General features: G+C 41.5%; 2 protein-coding genes and 1 long non-coding RNA gene across 4 annotated transcripts in view; all 3 read right to left on the bottom strand.

Annotated features, from left to right (window-relative positions):
- LOC121532576 overlaps window positions 1-11,185 on the bottom strand; it is a 215,869-nt gene extending 204,684 nt beyond the window's left edge. The window contains exons 1-2 of the mRNA XM_045226749.1: window positions 11,071-11,185; window positions 4,408-4,502 (exon numbers count right to left, since the gene is read on the bottom strand). Coding sequence (XP_045082684.1) covers window positions 4,408-4,502; window positions 11,071-11,185 — 210 coding nt within the window. The remainder of the gene's footprint in view (window positions 1-4,407; window positions 4,503-11,070) is intronic.
- Window positions 20-1,291, bottom strand: LOC123493059. 2 transcript variants are annotated; one of them, XR_006661950.1, is made up of 3 exons: window positions 1,235-1,291; window positions 898-1,112; window positions 20-160 (listed from the first exon to the last, which is right to left on the bottom strand). It is a non-coding gene; the product is annotated as an uncharacterized LOC123493059 (long non-coding RNA). The 2 variants fall into 2 exon arrangements; XR_006661949.1 differs by having other exon boundaries at window positions 20-99.
- Window positions 11,186-11,207: 22 nt separating the features above from the next.
- Window positions 11,208-17,375, bottom strand: LOC121533246 (pyrin-like). Its single transcript, XM_045226750.1, has 8 exons — window positions 17,297-17,375; window positions 16,889-16,977; window positions 14,288-14,366; window positions 13,767-14,040; window positions 13,177-13,370; window positions 12,632-12,708; window positions 11,607-11,685; window positions 11,208-11,357 (listed from the first exon to the last, which is right to left on the bottom strand). Exons 1-8 carry the CDS (start codon window positions 17,309-17,311, stop codon window positions 11,208-11,210), a joined length of 957 nt encoding a protein of 318 aa, XP_045082685.1. The 5' UTR covers window positions 17,312-17,375.
- Between the last annotated feature and the right edge of the window lie 3,047 nt (window positions 17,376-20,422).

Here is a 20,422-nt window from a genome sequence, read left to right as displayed (position 1 = left end):
TTATTATGACATGTGTATCTGTTATCTCAAGAGGATGGATAAACTCCACTTTGTCATCATCAGTCACATGGGCTACAGACAGGAAGTCACATCCACCCTCTAGGAAAGAAACAGAATCTCAATTGGATTTCCTCAATTCCTCGCATACTCTCCTTGCCTCCTTTGGAAAAAGGTCAAAGGTTAGAGGAGGCGAAGAGAGGAAATGTGGAAACAAATGCGCTTGTATGAAACGAGACTCTCCTCCACTAGCGCGTTATCAGGCAAATGACATTTACAGGGGTGGAATCCCAGATTACATGTGTAAAGTGGTAAAAGGAAATGTAGTTAGTTGTGCTAGACGTTTTATAGATAAAAGGAGAAGTATTGTTTTTATAAGATAGGCATGCTTCTCTCTTATGAGAAAACAACAGCTGTTTAAAAGGGCTGATTCCGCAGGAGGATAGACCTGAGCATCTTCCGTTCTCCATATTATTAATACTATTATTACTATTATCAATATTATTATTGCTATTATTACTACTATTATTACTATGATTATTATTACTATGATCATTATCTCCGTTCACCTTTTAACAAATTGACACTCTCCTACATATGGCCACTTTTGGGTTTTCGGAGGAAAGGAGGATTGGAGGAGTCGGGGATAATATCCACGCATGACTGTAAGTCTGCTAAATGGCCATATATTACTAATATTATTATTATTACTATGACGACTATTACTATTATTACTACTATTATTATTATTACTACTATTTTTAGGCAGACTTTTTCCAATTGAGAATCTCCCAAAAGAGAACATTGTGCTTTCTCTGATATACTACAACAGCAATGACAAATGAGGCAATGAACAAATTAATTTACATTCTTGTTTAGGCCATTCATGAAAATACTCACCAGAATGAATCTGACAGTGTGGGAGGTGTAGTTGGCAGACAGACCCCTTAAGGCATGTAAACTTGAACAGGGGTCCTGCAGGTCTCTTGCCACTCTGGGCTAGAAGCCTCCTGTTCCAGGGGACTGTCCTATAGAGCACCTCTCCCTCTCCCTCCATCCTAAACACCAGGCCTGTTATACTGCACTGGAACAGACCTGCACTGGGGCACTGGAACCTGTAGAACAAACAATGATGAAGAATGACATTTTAATTACATTCCCTGAATATGATTTGAAAAATGAGGCATTGTCCTTACAAACTATTCATGAGAAAACAAGTAAAATAATACTGAGTTACCTGTATGCTCCCTTGCCCTCACGATCGTAGATTTCTGGTTCAAAGTTTTCAGGAGACTCTAAAATGTAAAAACAATAGATTTTAAAGGTTTTGAAGAGTAGTTTAATAGAAACATATTCAACTTGTCTCTCTCTCCAGAAGGTCTTACCATGGGAGGGTCAGTGTACACAGGCTCTGGTTCTCATCAGTCGCTGATGGCAAGGTGAAGGCCTGTCCAACAATGCTTTCATTGAGTTCCAGGAGAAGAGGAGAATCTGCACAGAAATAGTGATATATCTAATTTAGTTAGTTATTGGTTTTAAAGTTGTCTTTGTGTTAAATACAGATGTAGGATCTTCATTTGAGCCAGTTTGTCAGCAGGGAAAATAATCCTGCAGCAACAGGAAAGTGAACTATTATGTATATTAAATTCATTGACATTTTTGTAGGGGGTTGATACATTTTTTCGTTAGGTCAATTCAGTACGGAAAATACAAACTTCAGAAAACGTTTAAAAACTCCAAACACGACAAGTTTGCATTTCCTGCCGTATACTAAAATTCTCAGCAACAAAAGAGTGATCAAATGAAGATCCTACATCTGTAGGACCATCTCCTTCACTCTTACCTGGGGTTCTAGGAGGACTATGAGATGAGGAACTTGGCATTTCCTTCAAAGTTTTTTGGGTGGCCTGGAGGACTGAGGAGAAAACAGTTGAAATGACAAACTCTATATTGACCGTTTATAGAGGTGTTACCTGCGTTTCTGAGATGTGTTATCAAAAGGGGACATAAATGTTGTATCCTCATTTATATGTTATAAAACAAAATAGTAAAGAAGCTGGGACTCTTTTTTTGAAACACTCAACATCCTGACTATGAACAACACCTGTAATTACCTCCTCTGTGATCTCTCTCTAACTTCTCTGCCAGATCACCCAGGTCCATCTTCCTCATTGTGTTCAGTGTGATCTCCACTGCTCTCTCAGGGCCGTATCTCTTCACCATCTGATCCACTGTGTCCTGTCTGTCAGCGTTCTCCAGCTGGCTCTCTGGGATGGGAGGAATGTGTAACATCCAGCCAATAGTCAGGTCAGACTGAAATGTCTTCAGCTGTTCTTCAGTGAGCTCCTCCAGAGTGGTCAGCAGCAGAGATGGAACATCCAACATGGAGGGTCTCTAAAATAACAAAGATGATAAGATATAAGGAAGAGAATAGAAATACTGACTACTGATATAAAATAAAGAACATTAATATATTAATATTGGTAGGACATACTAGAATCATTCTACTGGTCTCACAATATCTCAATCTCTAACACACACACACACTCTCACACATACACTCTCACACACACAGTATGTGGCTGTGATCTTTATGGGGTTAGTTCACAAATGACATTTGACCGCTCAGACATGACCACTAGTGTTACCTTCATGAACCTCAGATTCTCCTTCATCCTAGAGATCTCAGTCTTCAGACGACGATGATTCTCTCCAGACAGGGTCAACTGAACACAGGAAACAGTCACACACTGCTCTGTTCCCCTACACCACCACCACATGCTGTGGTCACCTTCACTGTTCTACATTTATTTCACAGGCCTTGAGGATAAATAGAGGTATAGAAGAGATGTTAGAGGACAATTCACTGCTTTTAAAGTTTATTATCTCACAGCACCATACCAGTAGACTCCATATATTCAATCTTACCAGTGCCTATAGCAAATCAATCAAATTTATTTATAAAGCCCTTTTTATATCAGCAGTTGTGACAAAGTGCTTATAGAGAAACCCAGCCTAAAACCCCAAACACCAAGCAATGCAGAGGCAGAAGCACGGTGGCTAGGAATATCTCCATAGAAAGGCAGGAACCTAGGAAGAAACCTAGAGAGGAACCAGGCTCTGAGGAGTGGCCAGTCCAATTCTTTACCAGAAGAGAACAGACTAGTACAGAGTATGAATTACGGGGGTCTCTATTATTTTTAATGATACAAATATGTAATTTAACGTAAAAACAAAGAACTTTTCATGTGGCATGAACACAACCAGTCATGATGCTTTCATCTGCTTGTCAAACAAATCACTTCAAAAAGTAGGATACCTGTGCATGTTCATCCACTCATATCCACTCTGAGGGGTGGCCCTGGCTGTACCAGGTAGATAATAGATAATATACTCTATGTCCACTCATATCCACTCTGAAGGGTGGCCCTGGCTGTACCAGGTAGATAATAGATAATATACTCTATGTTCACTCATATCCACTCTGAGGGGTGGCCCTGGCTGTACCAGGTAGATAACAGATAATATACTTCAATGTTCACTCATATCCACTCTGAGGGGTGGCCCTGGCTGTACCAGGTAGATAATAGATAATATACTCCTATGTCCACTCACTATCCACTCTGAGGGGTGGCCCTGGCTGTACCAGGTAGATAATAGATAATATACCCTGTCCACTCATATCCACTCTGAGGGGTGGCCCTGGCTGTACCAGGTAGATAATAGATAATATACCCTATGTCCACTCATATCCACTCTGAGGGGGTGGCCCTAGCTGTACCAGGTAGATAATAGATAATATACTCTATGTCCACTCATATCCACTCTGAGGGGGTGGCCCTGGCTGTACCAGGTAGATAATAGATAATATACTCTATGTTCACTCACATTCCAGAAGAGGTGCTGGGGAGTTCTCCACTCTCCTCCCCTGCTGGCTTCCTTTCCATCTCAGAGGCAGCTTCCTCCTCCACACACACGCACACACACACACACACACACACACACACACACACACACACACACACACACACACACACACACACACACACACACACACACACACACACACACACACACACACACACACACACACACACACACACACACACACACACACACACACACACAGCCTTTGTTGTTGTGTGTGTGGTAGGGATCCAGTGCTGACTCCCACCACTCATAGTGTACATGAGAGATTAGTTAATTATCTAGACTGTATGTGTGGACTGTATCATTTCATACTGTAGAACTGACTATGACAGTGAGTACAGGTGTTTTAACATATGAGGGTAGAACTGACTATGACAGTGAGCACTCACTAACACACACTTCAGACTGCATGTGGCTGTGATCTATATGTGGTTTGTTCGCAATGACATTTGACCTCTCAGACATGGCTACTAGTCTTACCTTCATTACCAGTGCCCTATGCCACTTCCTCCAATAAAGTTTATTTTCACTCTCTTCATCACTGTCAGCATCTGATGAGTTGCTCCACCATGTTTCTGTGGTAGATACAGGTATAGAAGAGGAAGTGAAGAGAGATAACAGTATAATTGTCGTATTACATTGTCCTGTTCATCAACAATTATTCATTTAAATCACGTTGTCTTTGTTTGAAGGAACGTTTATGATACATTTTTCTTAACACAGTTTTACGGTAAGTTACCCTCTTCTGTGTCTGTAATCTAACTCTAACTTCTCTGCCAGATCATTCTGGTCCATCCCCTCAGGATCCTCCGTGTTTTCCCACAGCTCTCTCAGAGCCGTATCTCTTCACCATCTGACCCACTATGACCTGTCTGTCAGCTGTCTCCAGCTGGCTCTCTGGGATGGGAGGAAAGCCAAAACGGCTTGCAACTAGTCAGGTTAGACTGAAATGTCTTCAGCTGTTCTTCAGTGAGCTCCTCCAGAGTGGCCAGCAGCAGAGCTGGAAAGAGGGGAAATAGGGGAAATAGAGGGGAAGATAGAGAGGGGGATAGAGAGACAGTTAGGGTCCTTGTCTGCAATCCTACTTCTCTGATCTCTCTCTAACTTCTCTACCAGATCATTCTGGTTCGTTTTCCAGATTAGGCAGCTCAGGAAGAGATATACAGCCATGATTAGAAAGTCTAATCTGTTTGTGATATCTTCCCTACTGTATTGGTGATTGTATGTATGGAATATAATGAATGTTGGATTGCTGTTTAAACATAATGGGGTCACCTGGATACATCATGAATAAAAATGTTAAAAGAGAGGTCTGCTGAATGTTTTTTATGAAGTCAGTTGAATGTTCTTTCTGATTAGACCTACACTGAACTGTGATTGTGATGTATAGATCGATGTACATTCTTGCTACGTTACCTCTATTGTAATCTCTCTTTAACTTATTTGCCAGATCATTCTGGTCCATCCCCCTCAGGATCCTCTGTGTTTTCCCCACAGCACTCTCAGGGCCGTATCTCTTCAACATCTGACCCACTATGTCCTGTCTGTCAGCGTTCTCCAGCTGGCTCTCTGGGATGGGAGGAAAGCCAAGCAGCTGGACACTAGTCAGTTTAGACTGAAATGTCTTCAGCTGTTCTTCAGTGAGCTTTCCCAGAGTTGTCAGCAGCAGAACTGCAACATCCAAAATTATCTAAAACAACAAATATAACAACAGTGAGGAAGGAATAGAAAAACTGACTACTGATATAAAATAAATAACATGAATATATTAATATTGTTAAGACGTATTAGAATATTTATACTGGTCTCTCAATATCATCATAAAATAGATTACAGTTGGAACTTTAACACACACACACACACACACACAGTATGTGTCTGTGATCTATATGTGGTTTGATCACAATGACATTTGACCTCTCAGACATGACCACTAGTGTTACCTTCATGAACCTCAGATAATCCTCCAGCCTAGAGATCTCAGTCTCCAGACGACGACACTCCTCCTCAGACCGGGTCAAACTGGACACAGGAAACAGTCACACACTGCTCTGTTCCCCTACACCACCACCACATGCTGTGGTCACTTCACTGTTCTACATTCATTTCACAGGTCATGAGGATGATGTAATAAAATATGTTATGGTAGAGTTGTTAATATTAGACTCATTTCATCGTATTATGTCCACTCACCTTCCAGAAGAGGTGCTGGGGAGTTTGGCAGACTGCTCATCCCTGTTGGCCTCTGACTGCAACACATACACCCATATGTACGCAAACACACACACACTGTAGATTGCAGTGTCTGCAGAGAATATTGTGATCTACTGCATGTGGTTTTCTCACATTGACTATAGACATGGCCACTAGTCTTACCTTCAGCACCTCCAGCTTCTCCTTCAGCCTAGAGATCTCAGCCTCCAGATCACGACACTCCTCCTCATACAGGGTCAAACTGAACACAGGAAACAGTCACACACTGCTCTGTTCCCCTACACCACCACCACATGCTGTGGTTACTTCACTGTTCTGCATTCATTTCACAGGTCATGAGGATAAATAGAGGTATAGAAGAGATGTTAGAGGGGCAATTCACTGTTTTTAAAGTTGATTTCTCTCCAGCACCATACCAGTAGACTCATATATTCAATGTTACCAGAGGCTATAGCTATGTTGAGATGTGTCTGTTACTTGAACTCTGTGAAGCATTTATTTGGGCTGCAATTTCTGAGGCTGGTAACTCTAATGAACTTATCCTCTGCAGCAGAGGTAACTCTGGGTCTTCCTTTCCAGTGGCTGTCCTCATGAGAGGAAGTTTCATCATAGCGCTTGATGGTTTTGCGACTGTACTTGAAGAATCTTTCAAAGTTCTTGAAATGTTCCATATAGTCTTAAAGTAATGATGGACTGTCGTTTCTCTTTGCTTATTTGAGCTGTTCTTGCCATAATATGGACTTGGTTTTACCAAATAGGGCTATCTTCTGTACACCACCCCTACCTTGTCACAACACAACTGATTGGCTCAAACGCATTAAGAAGGAAATAAATTCCACAAATTAACTTTTAAGAAGGCACACCTGTTAATTGAAATGCATTCCAGGTGACTACCTCATGAAGCTGGTTGAGAGAATGCCAAGAGTGTGCAAAGCTGTCATCAAGGCAAAGAGTGGCTATTTGAATCTCAAATATAAAATATATTTTGATTTGTTTAACACTTTTTTGGTTACTACATGATTCCATATGTGTTATTTCATAGTTTTGATGTCTTCACTATTATTCTACAATGTAGAAAATAGCAACAATAAAGAAAAACCATAGAATGAGTAGGTGTGTCCAAACTTTTGACTAGTACTGTATATGGGAAGCAGGCAAATGCCTTTCACTGAGCTGTATAAAGACAGACTGACAGGGGTGAGACAAATGATTTTAATTGATCTTAATGCTCTTCTGTTGTTGTTTGCAGGTGCACTATCCTTCTGACCCTATTCAGCCAGGTCCCATCTACTTTTTAACTCCTCGCAAGTGTGGCTTGTTTGGTGTCTGCTGTGAAGGACCACAACAAGTCAACTAGTTGATTGATGAAGGCATGTCATCCAGCAAAGGCAGCAGTGCAGTCAACAACTACATGCACCATTTCTTCACCAACTACAGAGTTGGGGAAACACGTGTGGACCTGAATTATGACAACTGCAGTGGCCAAAACAAGAACAAGTTTGTGCTCTGGTATTGTGCCTGACGGACCAGCTCCAACACAGTCTGGACCTTCACTTCCTGATCACATGATCCACCACAGTCTGGACCTTCACTTCCTGATCACAGGCCACACCAAGTGCACCCCCGACTGGTGCTTCGGCCTCATCAAGCAGACCCGCCTGAATGACCAGACTAAACACTTTGTCTGAGATTGCTGGTGTTGTGAAGGACAGCACTGTGACGGGTCAACTAGTTGTACTGGAGGATGGAAGGGTGCTGGTGGAAAGCTATGAGATAAAGAAAGTTAATCACAAAATGACGAACATGGAGTCAGGATTAAACATGGATACTGTCTGTTGCTAGGCAAGAACTTAATTGGCTGGCAACAACACCTGACTCCGTACTTCAGGTCGCTGCCACAGATCAAGCAGTACCAGCACTTCATTGTATTGTAGGAGGTTATTCTTCTTATCTAACCTTAGGAGGTGAATTGATGTTATGCAAGGTTGTAATGTCTTCTAATTTTGTTGTTGTTACTTCCTGTTTTACAGCTTCAATGCTCTGGAGCCTGGTGCTGTTGTTGTCAAGGAGCGTTCGGACTCAGCTGCTAAGCAACACTGACATCATTCCTCACATAGATGGTCTGCCTGTACAAGCACCACCTGGACTGGACACAGCTAGACAAACTTATCTTTTTGAGAAGATCAGGGAGTTTTGCGACGAAGAGGCTATGGACATCACATGCCCTGCACCAAAGTCAAGGGCAGGACAGAAACAGACTCTCCGAATATAGATTCCCTTGTTCATGCGTGGTTCTGACGGACCAGTTCATCACTGGGGGCGAGTTCCCAGTCATCAGCACTATCTGCTGTGCCTCTATTCACATGACTCTCTCCTAACACACACGCCATACGTTGCTGCTACTATAAAAAAATGTATCCTGCTGCTCAGCCACTTTACCCCTGATTGTATGCATGTAACTACCTCATCTATCACCAGTATCACTGATATGGTTCTTGATATTGTTCTTGTACATCCTTTATATTATTTGGTTCTTTCTCTACTGGCATTGACACTTGTTCATTTTCCTTTATATTGACACAATCTATTTTTAATATTGCTACTATGCAAGTAACCATTTCGCTATACCGTTTACACCTTCTGTAGAGACCCATCCACTTAGCAAGATGTGGCTGGGGGTTATAGCATTTCTTTCACATGACCCATCAATTTAGACAAGTGTGTCTGGGTAAGCGTCATTTAATACTCATAAAATATTTTCTATCTGGTCACTTCATGTTAACCTGGAATTGTTCCTTATTGTAGGCTACTACTTTTACCACTTTTAGTCTTAATCTATACTACACTACTCACTGTTTAGCACATGACCTCACATGTGAATCCTTAAAGAGATGGGTGGGGCTTAGGAGGGTGTGAACAATGCTGAATGAGTGTAGACAAAGAAGAGCTCTCCAGTAGGTGTCCCAAAACATTCATGGGCCATTTTCTCAAAAGTGGGGATACAGGTTTATCAACTTTCAAAGCAGAATTACTTTCCCATTGTTCCTTAAATGCAGTGTATGATATACCATTTTATAGTTTTGTGTCTCTGCTTTTATCCAATGTAAAAAACACAATTTCTAATTTTGCTACATCGAATCAAGGCGGTTGGTCACATATATTCTATGGCCACTCTGAGGGGTGGCCCTGGCTGTACCAGGTAGATAATAGATAATATACTCTATGTTCACTCATATCCACTCTGAGGGGTGGCCCTGGCTGTACCAGGTAGATAATAGATAATATACTCTATGTTCACTCATATCCACTCTGAGGGGTGGCCCTGGCTGTACCAGGTAGATAATAGATAATATACTCTATGTTCACTCATATCCACTCTGAGGGGTGGCCCTGGCTGTACCAGGTAGATAATAGATAATATACTCTATGTTCACTCATATCCACTCTGAGGGGGTGGCCCTGGCTGTACCAGGTAGATAATAGATAATATACTCTATGTCCACTCATATCCACTCTGAGGTGTGGCCCTGGCTGTACCAGGTAGATAATAGATAATATACTCTATGTTCACTCATATCCACTCTGAGGGGTGGCCCTGGCTGTACCAGGTAGATAATAGATAATATACTCTATGTTCACTCATATCCACTCTGAGGGGTGGCCCTGGCTGTACCAGGTAGATAATAGATAATATACTCTATGTCCACTCATATCCACTCTGAGGGGTGGCCCTGGCTGTACCAGGTAGATAATAGATAATATACTCTATGTTCACTCATATCCACTCTGAGGGTGGCCCTGGCTGTACCAGGTAGATAATAGATAATATACTCTATGTTCACTCATATCCACTCTGAGGGTGGCCCTGGCTGTACCAGGTAGATAATAGATAATATACTCTATGTCCACTCATATCCACTCTGAGGGGTGGCCCTGGCTGTACCAGGTAGATAATAGATAATATACTCTATGTCCACTCATATCCACTCTGAGGGGTGGCCCTGGCTGTACCAGGTAGATAATAGATAATATACTCTATGTCCACTCATATCCACTCTGAGGGGTGGCCCTGGCTGTACCAGGTAGATAATAGATAATATACTCTATGTTCACTCACATTCCAGAAGAGGTCATGAGGAGTTTGCTGGACGGCTCTTCACTCTCCTTCCCTACTGGCTTCTGTTCCATCTCAAAGGCAGCTCCCTCCTACACACACACACACAGAAATATATTCACAGCTTTTATGTCTAATGGTGTGTGTGTGTGTGTAGGGATGCAGTCTGACCCCCACCACTCATAGTTTACCTGACAGACTAGTTAATTATCTAGACTGTATGTGTGGACTGTATCATTTCATACTGTAGAACTGACTATGACAGTGAGTACAGATGTTTTAACATATGAGGGTAGAAGTGTAGAACTGACTATGACAGTGAGTACAGGTGTTTTAACATATGAGGGTAGAAGTGTAGAACTGACTATGACAGTGAGTACAGGTGTTTTAACATATGAGGGTAGAACTGACTATGACAGTGAGTACAGGTGTTTTAACATATGAGGGTAGAACTGACTATGACAGTGAGCACTCACTAACACACACTTCAGACTGCATGTGGCTGTGATCTATATGTGGTTTGTTCGCAATCACATTTGACCTCTCAGACATGGCTACTAGTCTTACCTTCATTACCAGTGCCCTATGCCACTTCCTCCGAAGACATAGAAATTCATCAATGTCAGCATCTGATGAGTTGCTCCACCATGTTTCTGTGGTAGATACAGGTATAGAAGAGGAAGTGAAGAGAGATAACAGTATAATTGTCGTATTACATTGTCCTGTTCATCAACAATTATTCATTTAAATCACGTTGTCTTTGTTTGAAGGAATGTTTATGATACATTTTTCTTAACACAGTTTTACGGTGTTACCTCTTATGTGTCTGTAATATGTCTCTAACTTCTCTGCCAGATCATTCTGGTCCATCCCCCTCAGGATCCACAGTGTTTTCCCCACAGCTCTCTCAGGGCCGTATGACTTCACCATCTGATCCCCTGTGTCCTGTCTGTCAGCGTTCTCCAGCTGACACTCTGGGATGGAGAGGAAAGCCTAACATCCAGCCACTAGTCAGTTTAGACTGAAATGTCTTCAGCTGTTCTCCAGTGAGCTCCTCCAGAGTGGTCAGCAGCAGAGCTGGAACATCCAACATGGAGGGTCTCTAAAATAACAAAGATAACAACAGTGAGGAAGGAATAGAAAAACTGACTACTGATATAAAATAAAGAACATGAATATATTAATATTGTTAAGACATACTAGAATATTTATACTGGTCTCTCAATATCATCATAAAATATATTACAGTTGGAACTTTAACACACACACACACACACAGTATGTGGCTGTGATCTATATGTGGTGTGATCACAATGACATTTGACCTCTCAGACATGACCACTAGTGTTACCTTCATGAACCTCAGATAATCCTCCAGCCTAGAGATCTCAGTCTCCAGACGACGACACTCCTCCTCAGACCGGGTCAAACTGAACACAGGAAACAGTCACACACTGCTCTGTTCCCCTACACCACCACCACATGCTGTGGTCACTTCACTGTTCTACCAGTGCGGTGAAAAAAGTAACGCTCCCTATACTTTCAATGCATTTTTCTGAAAAAGGTGGGTCAACTTCCTTTCCTTAAGTTTACCCTGCACTAGACCTAAACCACTACCAGTAGCCTACACTCTCAGACGAAGCAATTTTACACACATGAACACACTCAGAACAGGTAGTCTACATTCAATATAATACATGAGTTGAATCAAAACATGTTTACACCCTAGTTCATGAGTTGTCCATAATTAATTAATACTCGGAATCTTCATAGATCATGTGACATAAAACACTACCTTTCTTTCCTTACATTAATTACATTTATTATAGTTTTATTTGTAATTACTAAGCATTTTTAATTTGAAATAGAACATTGAACTTAAACCCTGTACGAATCCTGGATCTTGGAGATCTCAGAAAATGCACTGTAAGTGTAACTATGCCTAAGTAATATTTAATTATGTTTCGGCGTGAAAAATGTTCTCATGGGCACACAAATCCCAAATAATGTAGACATGCCATTGCAAAACCGAATACTTCTAACGGAAAGAGTCAATTATAGGCCTACTGTCATTAACCTATACTTGTTGGATGGATTGGATGCGCATTGGTGTCTAACTGTACTTATTTAGGGTGGGGGTGGGGGGGAATCAACTTTGATATTGCAGATAGATTGTAGGTTCCATCAATTCAATTGTTTGCATCATTTTCCAATCTCCCTTATTCTTTTAGTTTCTCCATATCCACTCTGAGGAGTGGCCCTGGTTGTACCAGGTAGATAATAGATAATATACTCTATGTTCACTCATATCCACTCTGAGGGGTGGCCCTGGCTGTACCAGGTAGATAATAGATAATATACTCTATGTTCACTCACATTCCAGAAGAGGTGCTGGGGAGTTCTCCACTCTCCTCCCCTGCTGGCTTCCTTTCCATCTCAGAGGCAGCTTCCTCCTACACACACACACACACACACAAACACACACAAGTCATACACGGCTATACAGAAATATATTCACAGCCTTTTTGTCTAATGTGTATGTGTGTAGGGATGCAGTCTGACCCCCACCACTCATAGTGTACATGAGAGATTAGTTAATTATCTAGACTGTATGTGTGGACTGTATCATTTCATACTGTAGAACTGACTATGACAGTGAGTACAGGTGTTTTAACATATGAGGGTAGAAGTGACTATGACAGTGAGTACAGGTGTTTTAACATATGAGGGTAGAAGTGTAGAACTGACTATGACAGTGAGTACAGATGTTTTAACATATGAGGGTAGAACTGACTATGACAGTGAGTACAGGTGTTTTAACATATGAGGGTAGAACTGTAGAACTGACTATGACAGTGAGTACAGGTGTTTTAACATATGAGGGTAGAAGTGATCCTACATTTCTCTAACCGTCCTCTTACCTGTGACCTGAGCTGTCCTGAGCTACCAGGAGAAGTTAACAACAAGGAGTTCATAGACGAGCCAAAGGAGGAGGAGGAGCTGGAGAGAAGGCAGGAAAGGGGGAGGAACCCCACAGGGGAGAGGACGGATCGGGGCCTCGGTGGGAATAAGGACAGGTGAGAGGTTGAGGCAGTACCTGAGAAAGAGGGGGAAACTGGGGAAATAGAGGGGAAGATAGGAGGGATAGAGAGACAGTTAGGGTCCTTGTCTACAATCCAACTTCTCTGATCTCTCTCTAACTTCTCTGCCAGATCATTCTGGTTCATCTTCCAGATTAGGAAGCTCAGGAAGAGATATACAGCCATGATTAGAAAGTCTAATCTGTTTGTGATATCTTCCCTACTGTATTGGTGATTGTATGTATGGAATATAATGAATGTTGGATTGCTGTTTAAACATAATGGGGCCACCTGGATACATCATTAATAAAAATGATAAAAGAGAGGCCTGCTGAATGTTATTATGAAGTCAGTTGAATGTTCTTTCTGGTTAGACCTCCACTGAACTGTGATTGTGATGTATAGATTGATGTACATTTTTGTTCTGTTACCTCCTCTGTGATCTGTCTCTAACTTCTCTGCTAGGTCTACCCGCTTCATCCCCCTCAGGATCCTCAGTGTGATCTCCACAGCTCTCTCAGGGCCGTATGTCTTCACCATCTGATCCACTGTGTCCTGTCTGTCAGCGTTCTCCAGCTGACTCTCTGGGATGGGAGGACAGTCAGGCAGCAGGCCACTAGTCAGGGAACACTGAAATGTCTTCAGCTCATGTGGGTTCATCTCCTCCAGAGTGGTCAGCAGCAGAACAGGAACAGCCAACATTCTCTAAAACAACAAAGGTGACAACAGTGAGGAAGAAATAGAAAAACTGACTACTGATATGAAATAAAGAACATGAATATATTAATATTGTTAAGACGTATTAGAATATTTATACTGGTCTCTCAATATCATCATAAAATAGATTACAGTTGGAACTTTAACACACACTCACACACAGTATGTGGCTGTGATCTATATGTGGTTTGATCACAATGACATTTGACCTCTCAGACATGACCACTAGTGTTACCTTCAGCACCTCCAGCTTCACCTTCATCCTAGAGATCTCAGCCTCCAGATCACAACACTTCTCTCTAGACCGGGTCCACCTGGACACAGGAAACAGTCACACACTGCTCTGTTCCCCTACACCACCACCACATGCTGTGGTCACCTCACTGTTCTACATTCATTTCACAGGTCATGAGGATGATGCAATAGAGGTATAGAAGAGATGTTAGAGGGGCAATTCACTGCTTTTAAAGTTGATTTCTCTCCAGCACCATACCAGTAGATTCATATATTCAATGTTACCAGTGGCTATAGCTATGTTGAGATGTGTCTGTTACTTGAACTCTGTGAAGCATTTATTTGGGCTGCAATTTCTGAGGCTGGTAACTCTAATGAACTTATCCTCTGCAGCAGAGGTAACTCTGGGTCTTCCTTTCCTGTGGCGGTCCTCATGAGAGGAAGTTTCATCATAGCGCTTGATGGTTTTTGCGACTGCACTTGAAGAAACTTTCAAAGTTCTTGAAATGTTCCGTATTGACTGACCTTTATGTCTTAAAGTAATGATGGACTGTCGTTTCTCTTTGCTTATTTGAGCTGTTCTTGATATAATATGGACTTGGTCTTTTACCAAATAGGACTATCTTCTGTATACCACCCCTACCTTGTCACAACACAACTGATTGGCTCAAACGCATTAAGAAGGAAATAAATTACACAAATTAACTTTTAAGAAGGCACACCTGTTGAAATGCATTCCAGGTGACTACCTCATGAAGCTGGTTGAGAGAATGCCCAGAGTGTGCAAAGCTGTCATCAAGGCAAAGGGTGGATATTTGAAGAATCTCAAATACATTTTGATTTGTTTAACACTTTTTTGGTTACTACATGATTCCAGATGTGTTATTTCATAGTGTTGATGTCTTCACTATTATTCTACAATGTAGAAAATAGTAAAAATAAAGAAAAACCCTGGAATGAGTAAGTGTGTCCAAACTTTTGACTAGTACTGTATATGAGAAGCAGGCAAATGCCTTTCACTGAGCTGTATAAAGACAGACTGACAGGGGTGAGACAAATGATTTTAATTGATCTTAATGCTCTTTTGTTGTTGTTTGCAGGTGCACTATCCTTCTGACCCTATGCAGCCAGGTCCCATCTACTTTTTAACTCCTCGCAAGTGTGGCTTGTTTGGTGTCTGCTGTGAAGGACCACAACAAGTCAACTAGTTGATTGATGAAGGCATGTCATCCAGCAAAGGCAGCAGCGCAGTCAACAACTACATGCACCATTTCTTCACCAACTACAGAGTTGGGGAAACACGTGTGGACCTGAATTCTGACAACTGCAGCGGCCAAAACAAGAACACGTTTGTGCTCTGGTATTGTGCCTGGCAGACCAGCTCCACCACAGTCTGGACCTTCACTTCCTGATCACATGATCCACCACAGTCTGGACCTTCACTTCCTGATCACATGATCCACCACAGTCTGGACCTTCACTTCCTAATCACAGGCCACACCAAGTTCACCCCCGACTGGTGCTTCGGCCTCATCAAGCAGACGCGCCAGAATGACCAGAGTAAACACTTTATCTGAGATCGCTGGTTTTGTGAAGGACAGCACTGTGACGGGTCAACATCCCACAGCTGGTTGTACTGGAGGATGGTACGGTGCTATGGCTGGCAACAACACCTGACTCCGTACTTCAGGTCGCTGCCACAGATCAAGCAGTACCAGCACTTCATTGTATTGTAGGAGGTTATTCTTCTTAACTAACCTAAGGAGGTGAATTGATGTAATGTCTTCTAATTTTGTTGTTGTTATTTCCTGTTTTACAGCTTCGATGCTCTGGAGCCTGGTGTTGTTGTTGACAAGGAGCGTTCGGACTCAGCTGCTAAGCAACACTGACATCATTCCTCACATAGATGGTCTGCCTGTACAAGCACCACCTGGACTGGACACAGCTAGACGAACATATATTTTTGAGAAGATCAGGGAGTTTTGCGTCGAAGAGGCTATGGACATCACATGCCCTGCACCAAAGTCAAGGGCAGGACAGAAACAGACTCTCCGAATATTGATTCCCTTGTTCATGCGTGGTTCTGACGGACCAGTTCATCACTGGGGGCGAGTTCCCAGTCATCAGCACTATCTGCAGTGCCTCTATTCACATGACTCTCTCCTAACACACACGCCATACGTTGCTGCTACTATTAATTGTTTTATCCTGCTGCTCAGCCACTTTACCCCTGATTGTATGCATGTAACTACCTCATCTATCACCAGTATCACTGATATGGTTCTTGATATTGTTCTTGTACATCCTTTATATTCTTTGGTTCTTTCTCTACTGGCATTGACACGTGTTCATTTTCCTTTATATTGACACAATCTATTTTTGATATTGCTACTATGCAAGTAACCATTTCACTGTACCGTTTACACCTTCTGTAGAGACCCATCCACTTAGCAAGATGTGGCTGGGGGTTATAGCATTTCTTTTACATGACCCATCAATTTAGACAATAGATAATATACTCTATGTTCACTCATATCCACTCTGAGGGGTGGCCCTGGCTGTACCAGGTAGATAATAGATAATATACTCTATGTCCACTCACATTCTAGTAGAGGTCATGAGGAGTTTGCTGGACGGCTCTTCACTCTCCTCCCCTGCTGGCTTCCTTTCCTTCTCAGAGGCAGATTCCTCCTACACACACACACACACACACACACCCCTCGAATGACGTGAAAGGACTAGCGATAAATTCATAGGATATTACTGCGTTATGAATTCATAGCTAGATAATAACCTAGACATTTTAATGTAGGCCTATGAACTATTACATCATGTTGTTGCGTTTCATCGTGCAAGTTTCTTTTCCGGCACATCCGAGTTGCTGGAAGTGAAATATGAAACGGATACAATGTAGCCTACTTTACTATCAACAAACTTTACCAGAGACTTTACCACTAATATATCCACGAAATAACAGCATACTCAGTTTTTTTTCAAACAATTTTCTTACCTTGGATGGGTCCATTTTTAGACACTACAGGTGCAGACAGCCGACTGGAAAGTAATGAAGCCTGATGGTAGAGCGCTCCAGTTTCCTGGTTTTCAGCAGCCCATCCCATCCCATGGAGAATCCTCCCTATTTGTCTCTAGTAGTGCGTCGCCCTCTAGTGGACAAACTGACACCAAACCAAAATAGGTGTGAGAGAGAAGCCATTCTTATCCAGCAATAAAGTCGATACAACATCTTTGATATTATCTAGTTCTTTATGTTTCCAGTTGAATAACAGGTTGTATTTGTAATTAAACAATGTTCTGATTCCTTTAGTGGCTTTGTGGGATTGATTTAACATATGAAGAATACATCAAAAATATATGTTATTCATCGTAGGAGTAGGGTTGCAAAATTCCCGGGAACGTTCAATAAATTGCCTGGTTTTCCAGGTGATTCCGGATTTCCTGCGTATTCTCTCCTGATTCCGGGAATCCTCCAACAGGGATTCCGGGAAAACCAGGGAAACCTATGTAGGACACTTATCCTTGTCTTTAGGGCATCCAGGTGGTTCAGCAGGAAATTACACTTTAATGTGTGATGATTGGGAAGAGGTGGAGGTGGAGGAAGGAGTGGAGCCATGGGCATGTGGTGCTGTGAGAGAGAGAGAGAGAGAGAGAGAGAGAGAGAGAGAGAGAGAGAGAGAGAGAGAGAGAGAGAGAGAGAGAGAGAGAGAGAGAGAGAGAGAGAGAGAGAGAGAGAGAGAGAGAGAGAGTCAGCCTAAAACATGTAATACATGTTAGATGGAAATGAATACAGTAGAGTATATTCAAGATGCAATTGACACATGGTATCATATCATCAGACAGGTCAATTCATACATGTTGTCATATTTCATAAGACAGGTCAATTCACACATGTTATCATATTTCATAAGACAGTTCAATTCATACATGTTGTCATATTATCATCAGACATGTAAAGTGTTAGTCCCATGTTTCATGAGCTGAAACAAAAGATCCCAAAAATGTTCCATATGCACCAAAAGCTTATTTCTCTCAAATTTCTCTCAAGAATTTGGCAGTATGTCTAACTGGCCTCACAACCGCAGACCACGTGTAACCTCACCAGCCCAGGACCTCCACATCCGGCTTCTTCACCAGCGGGATCGTCTGAGACCAGCCACCCTGACAGCTGAGGAAATGGAGGAATATTTCTGTCTGTAATAAAGCCCCTTTGTGGGGAAAAAACTAATTCTGATTGGCTGGGCCTGGCTCCCCCAGTAGGTGGGCCTATGCCCTCCCAAGCCCACCCATGGCTGTGCCCCTGCCCAATCGTGAAATCCATAGATTAGGGCCTAATGAATTTATTTCAATTGACTGATTTCCTAATATAAATGTTTGTTCAGTATAGATTCATGTAATTGAAAAACACTATAAGATATTATATACACCAGGGTTTTGCTCAATTCAGAATTTGGGAATTGACTCCCATTCAACTCATTAGTTGAAATTCAAATTCAATTGGCCACACCCCACAGGATGTAGAATTAAAATTTCCGTGACAGGAAGTATAATTTAATTCAGTGCAATTCAAATAAATTTCACTCAGTCATAGAACATGAGAGTTTCATTGAATCCGACAGGTCACACTTCCAGATACCAAAGAATATATAACTTTTCTCTGGAAACAATGTTCATATACTCTATTAACCTTAGTGCTTAGAATATGCCATTATATTTCCACCAACCATTTCATTTGTTTGTCTTCTTTTTGAAGGCTTCAGGGTTAACTTGAGGGTTAAACTAATGCATTGTGGGAAATGTAGTATTTCCCCCCCCCCATATTGAACAACATTTAAGTGATTAATGAAATATAATAACTACAAGTTGTGTTTTCCTTGATCATTCATTTCAATAGTTTGTCCTGAAAATCAATTGTTTCATCAATATTTTATATGCATGTTTATTACAAAATGTTTGATATTTAATTTACAATATGTATATTTGTATAGACTACAACTATAGAACAGAAGAGGCATTTTAATTTAATTTAATTCCACTGACTTCAACTCTATTTCCTTTCATTAAAATTGCAATTCTGTATCCTACTTATTACTTCAATTACAATTCAATAATTGAATTGGATTTATGAGCCATTCTCAATTAAATTCTGAATTGACCAGGACCCTGTTATACACTGCAAAATATACATATTTCCCTGAGAGTGAAATGAGTGCCTGTCTTTCAGTCTGATTAAAGCTGGAATCGTTAATGGTGAAACAGCCACGTCCGTTCGAGATATTACAACAACAAAGAAGTTATTGGGAACAACCACACTGTTTTCCCCTCAGACATCATTGCACACGATAGAAGAGCACAATATGAACTGCAATTCTGTTACCATGTTGCACGACGCTCCGCAGCTAGGCAACAAAAACAATAACAAAGGTGGTGGGGAGGCCAGTGGTGCTGCTTCCCCTTACTGCTGATTCCAATATGGCCGAAACGTCATAGTTATTAGTATTGAGACCCCTTGACTTTTTCCACATTTTGTTATGTTACAGCCTTATTAAAAAATGTATTTTTTTTTAAATACATATATATATACAGTGGGGAGAACAAGTATTTGATACACTGCCGATTTTGCAGGTTTTCCTACTTACAAAGCATGTAGAGGTCTGTAATTTTTTTATCATAAGTACACTTCAACTGTGAGAGACAGAATCTAAAACAAAAATCCAGAAAATCACATTGTATGATTTTTAAGTAATTAATTTGCATTTTATTGCATGACATAAGTATTTGATCACCTACCAACCAGTAAGAATTCCGGCTCTCACAGACCTGTTAGTTTTTCTTTAAGAAGCCCTCCTGTTCTCCACTTATTACCTGTATTAACTGCACCTGTTTGAACTCGTTACCTGTATAAAAGACCTGTCCACACATTCAATTCAACAGACTCCAACCTCTCCACAATGGTTAAGACCAGAGAGCTGTGTAAGGACATCAGGGATAAAATTGTAGACCTGCACAAGGCTGGGATGGGCTACAGGACAATAGGCAAGCAGCTTGGTGAGAAGGCAACAACTGTTGGTGCAATTATTAGAAAATGGAAGAAGTTCAAGATGACGGTCAATCACCCTCG

This window comes from Coregonus clupeaformis, chromosome 18 (assembly GCF_020615455.1).
Source record: "Coregonus clupeaformis isolate EN_2021a chromosome 18, ASM2061545v1, whole genome shotgun sequence".
Classification (NCBI taxonomy): Eukaryota; Metazoa; Chordata; class Actinopteri; order Salmoniformes; family Salmonidae; genus Coregonus; species Coregonus clupeaformis.
The sequence above is the reverse complement of the archived record's forward strand: the minus strand, read 5'-3'. Positions and strand labels throughout refer to the sequence as shown.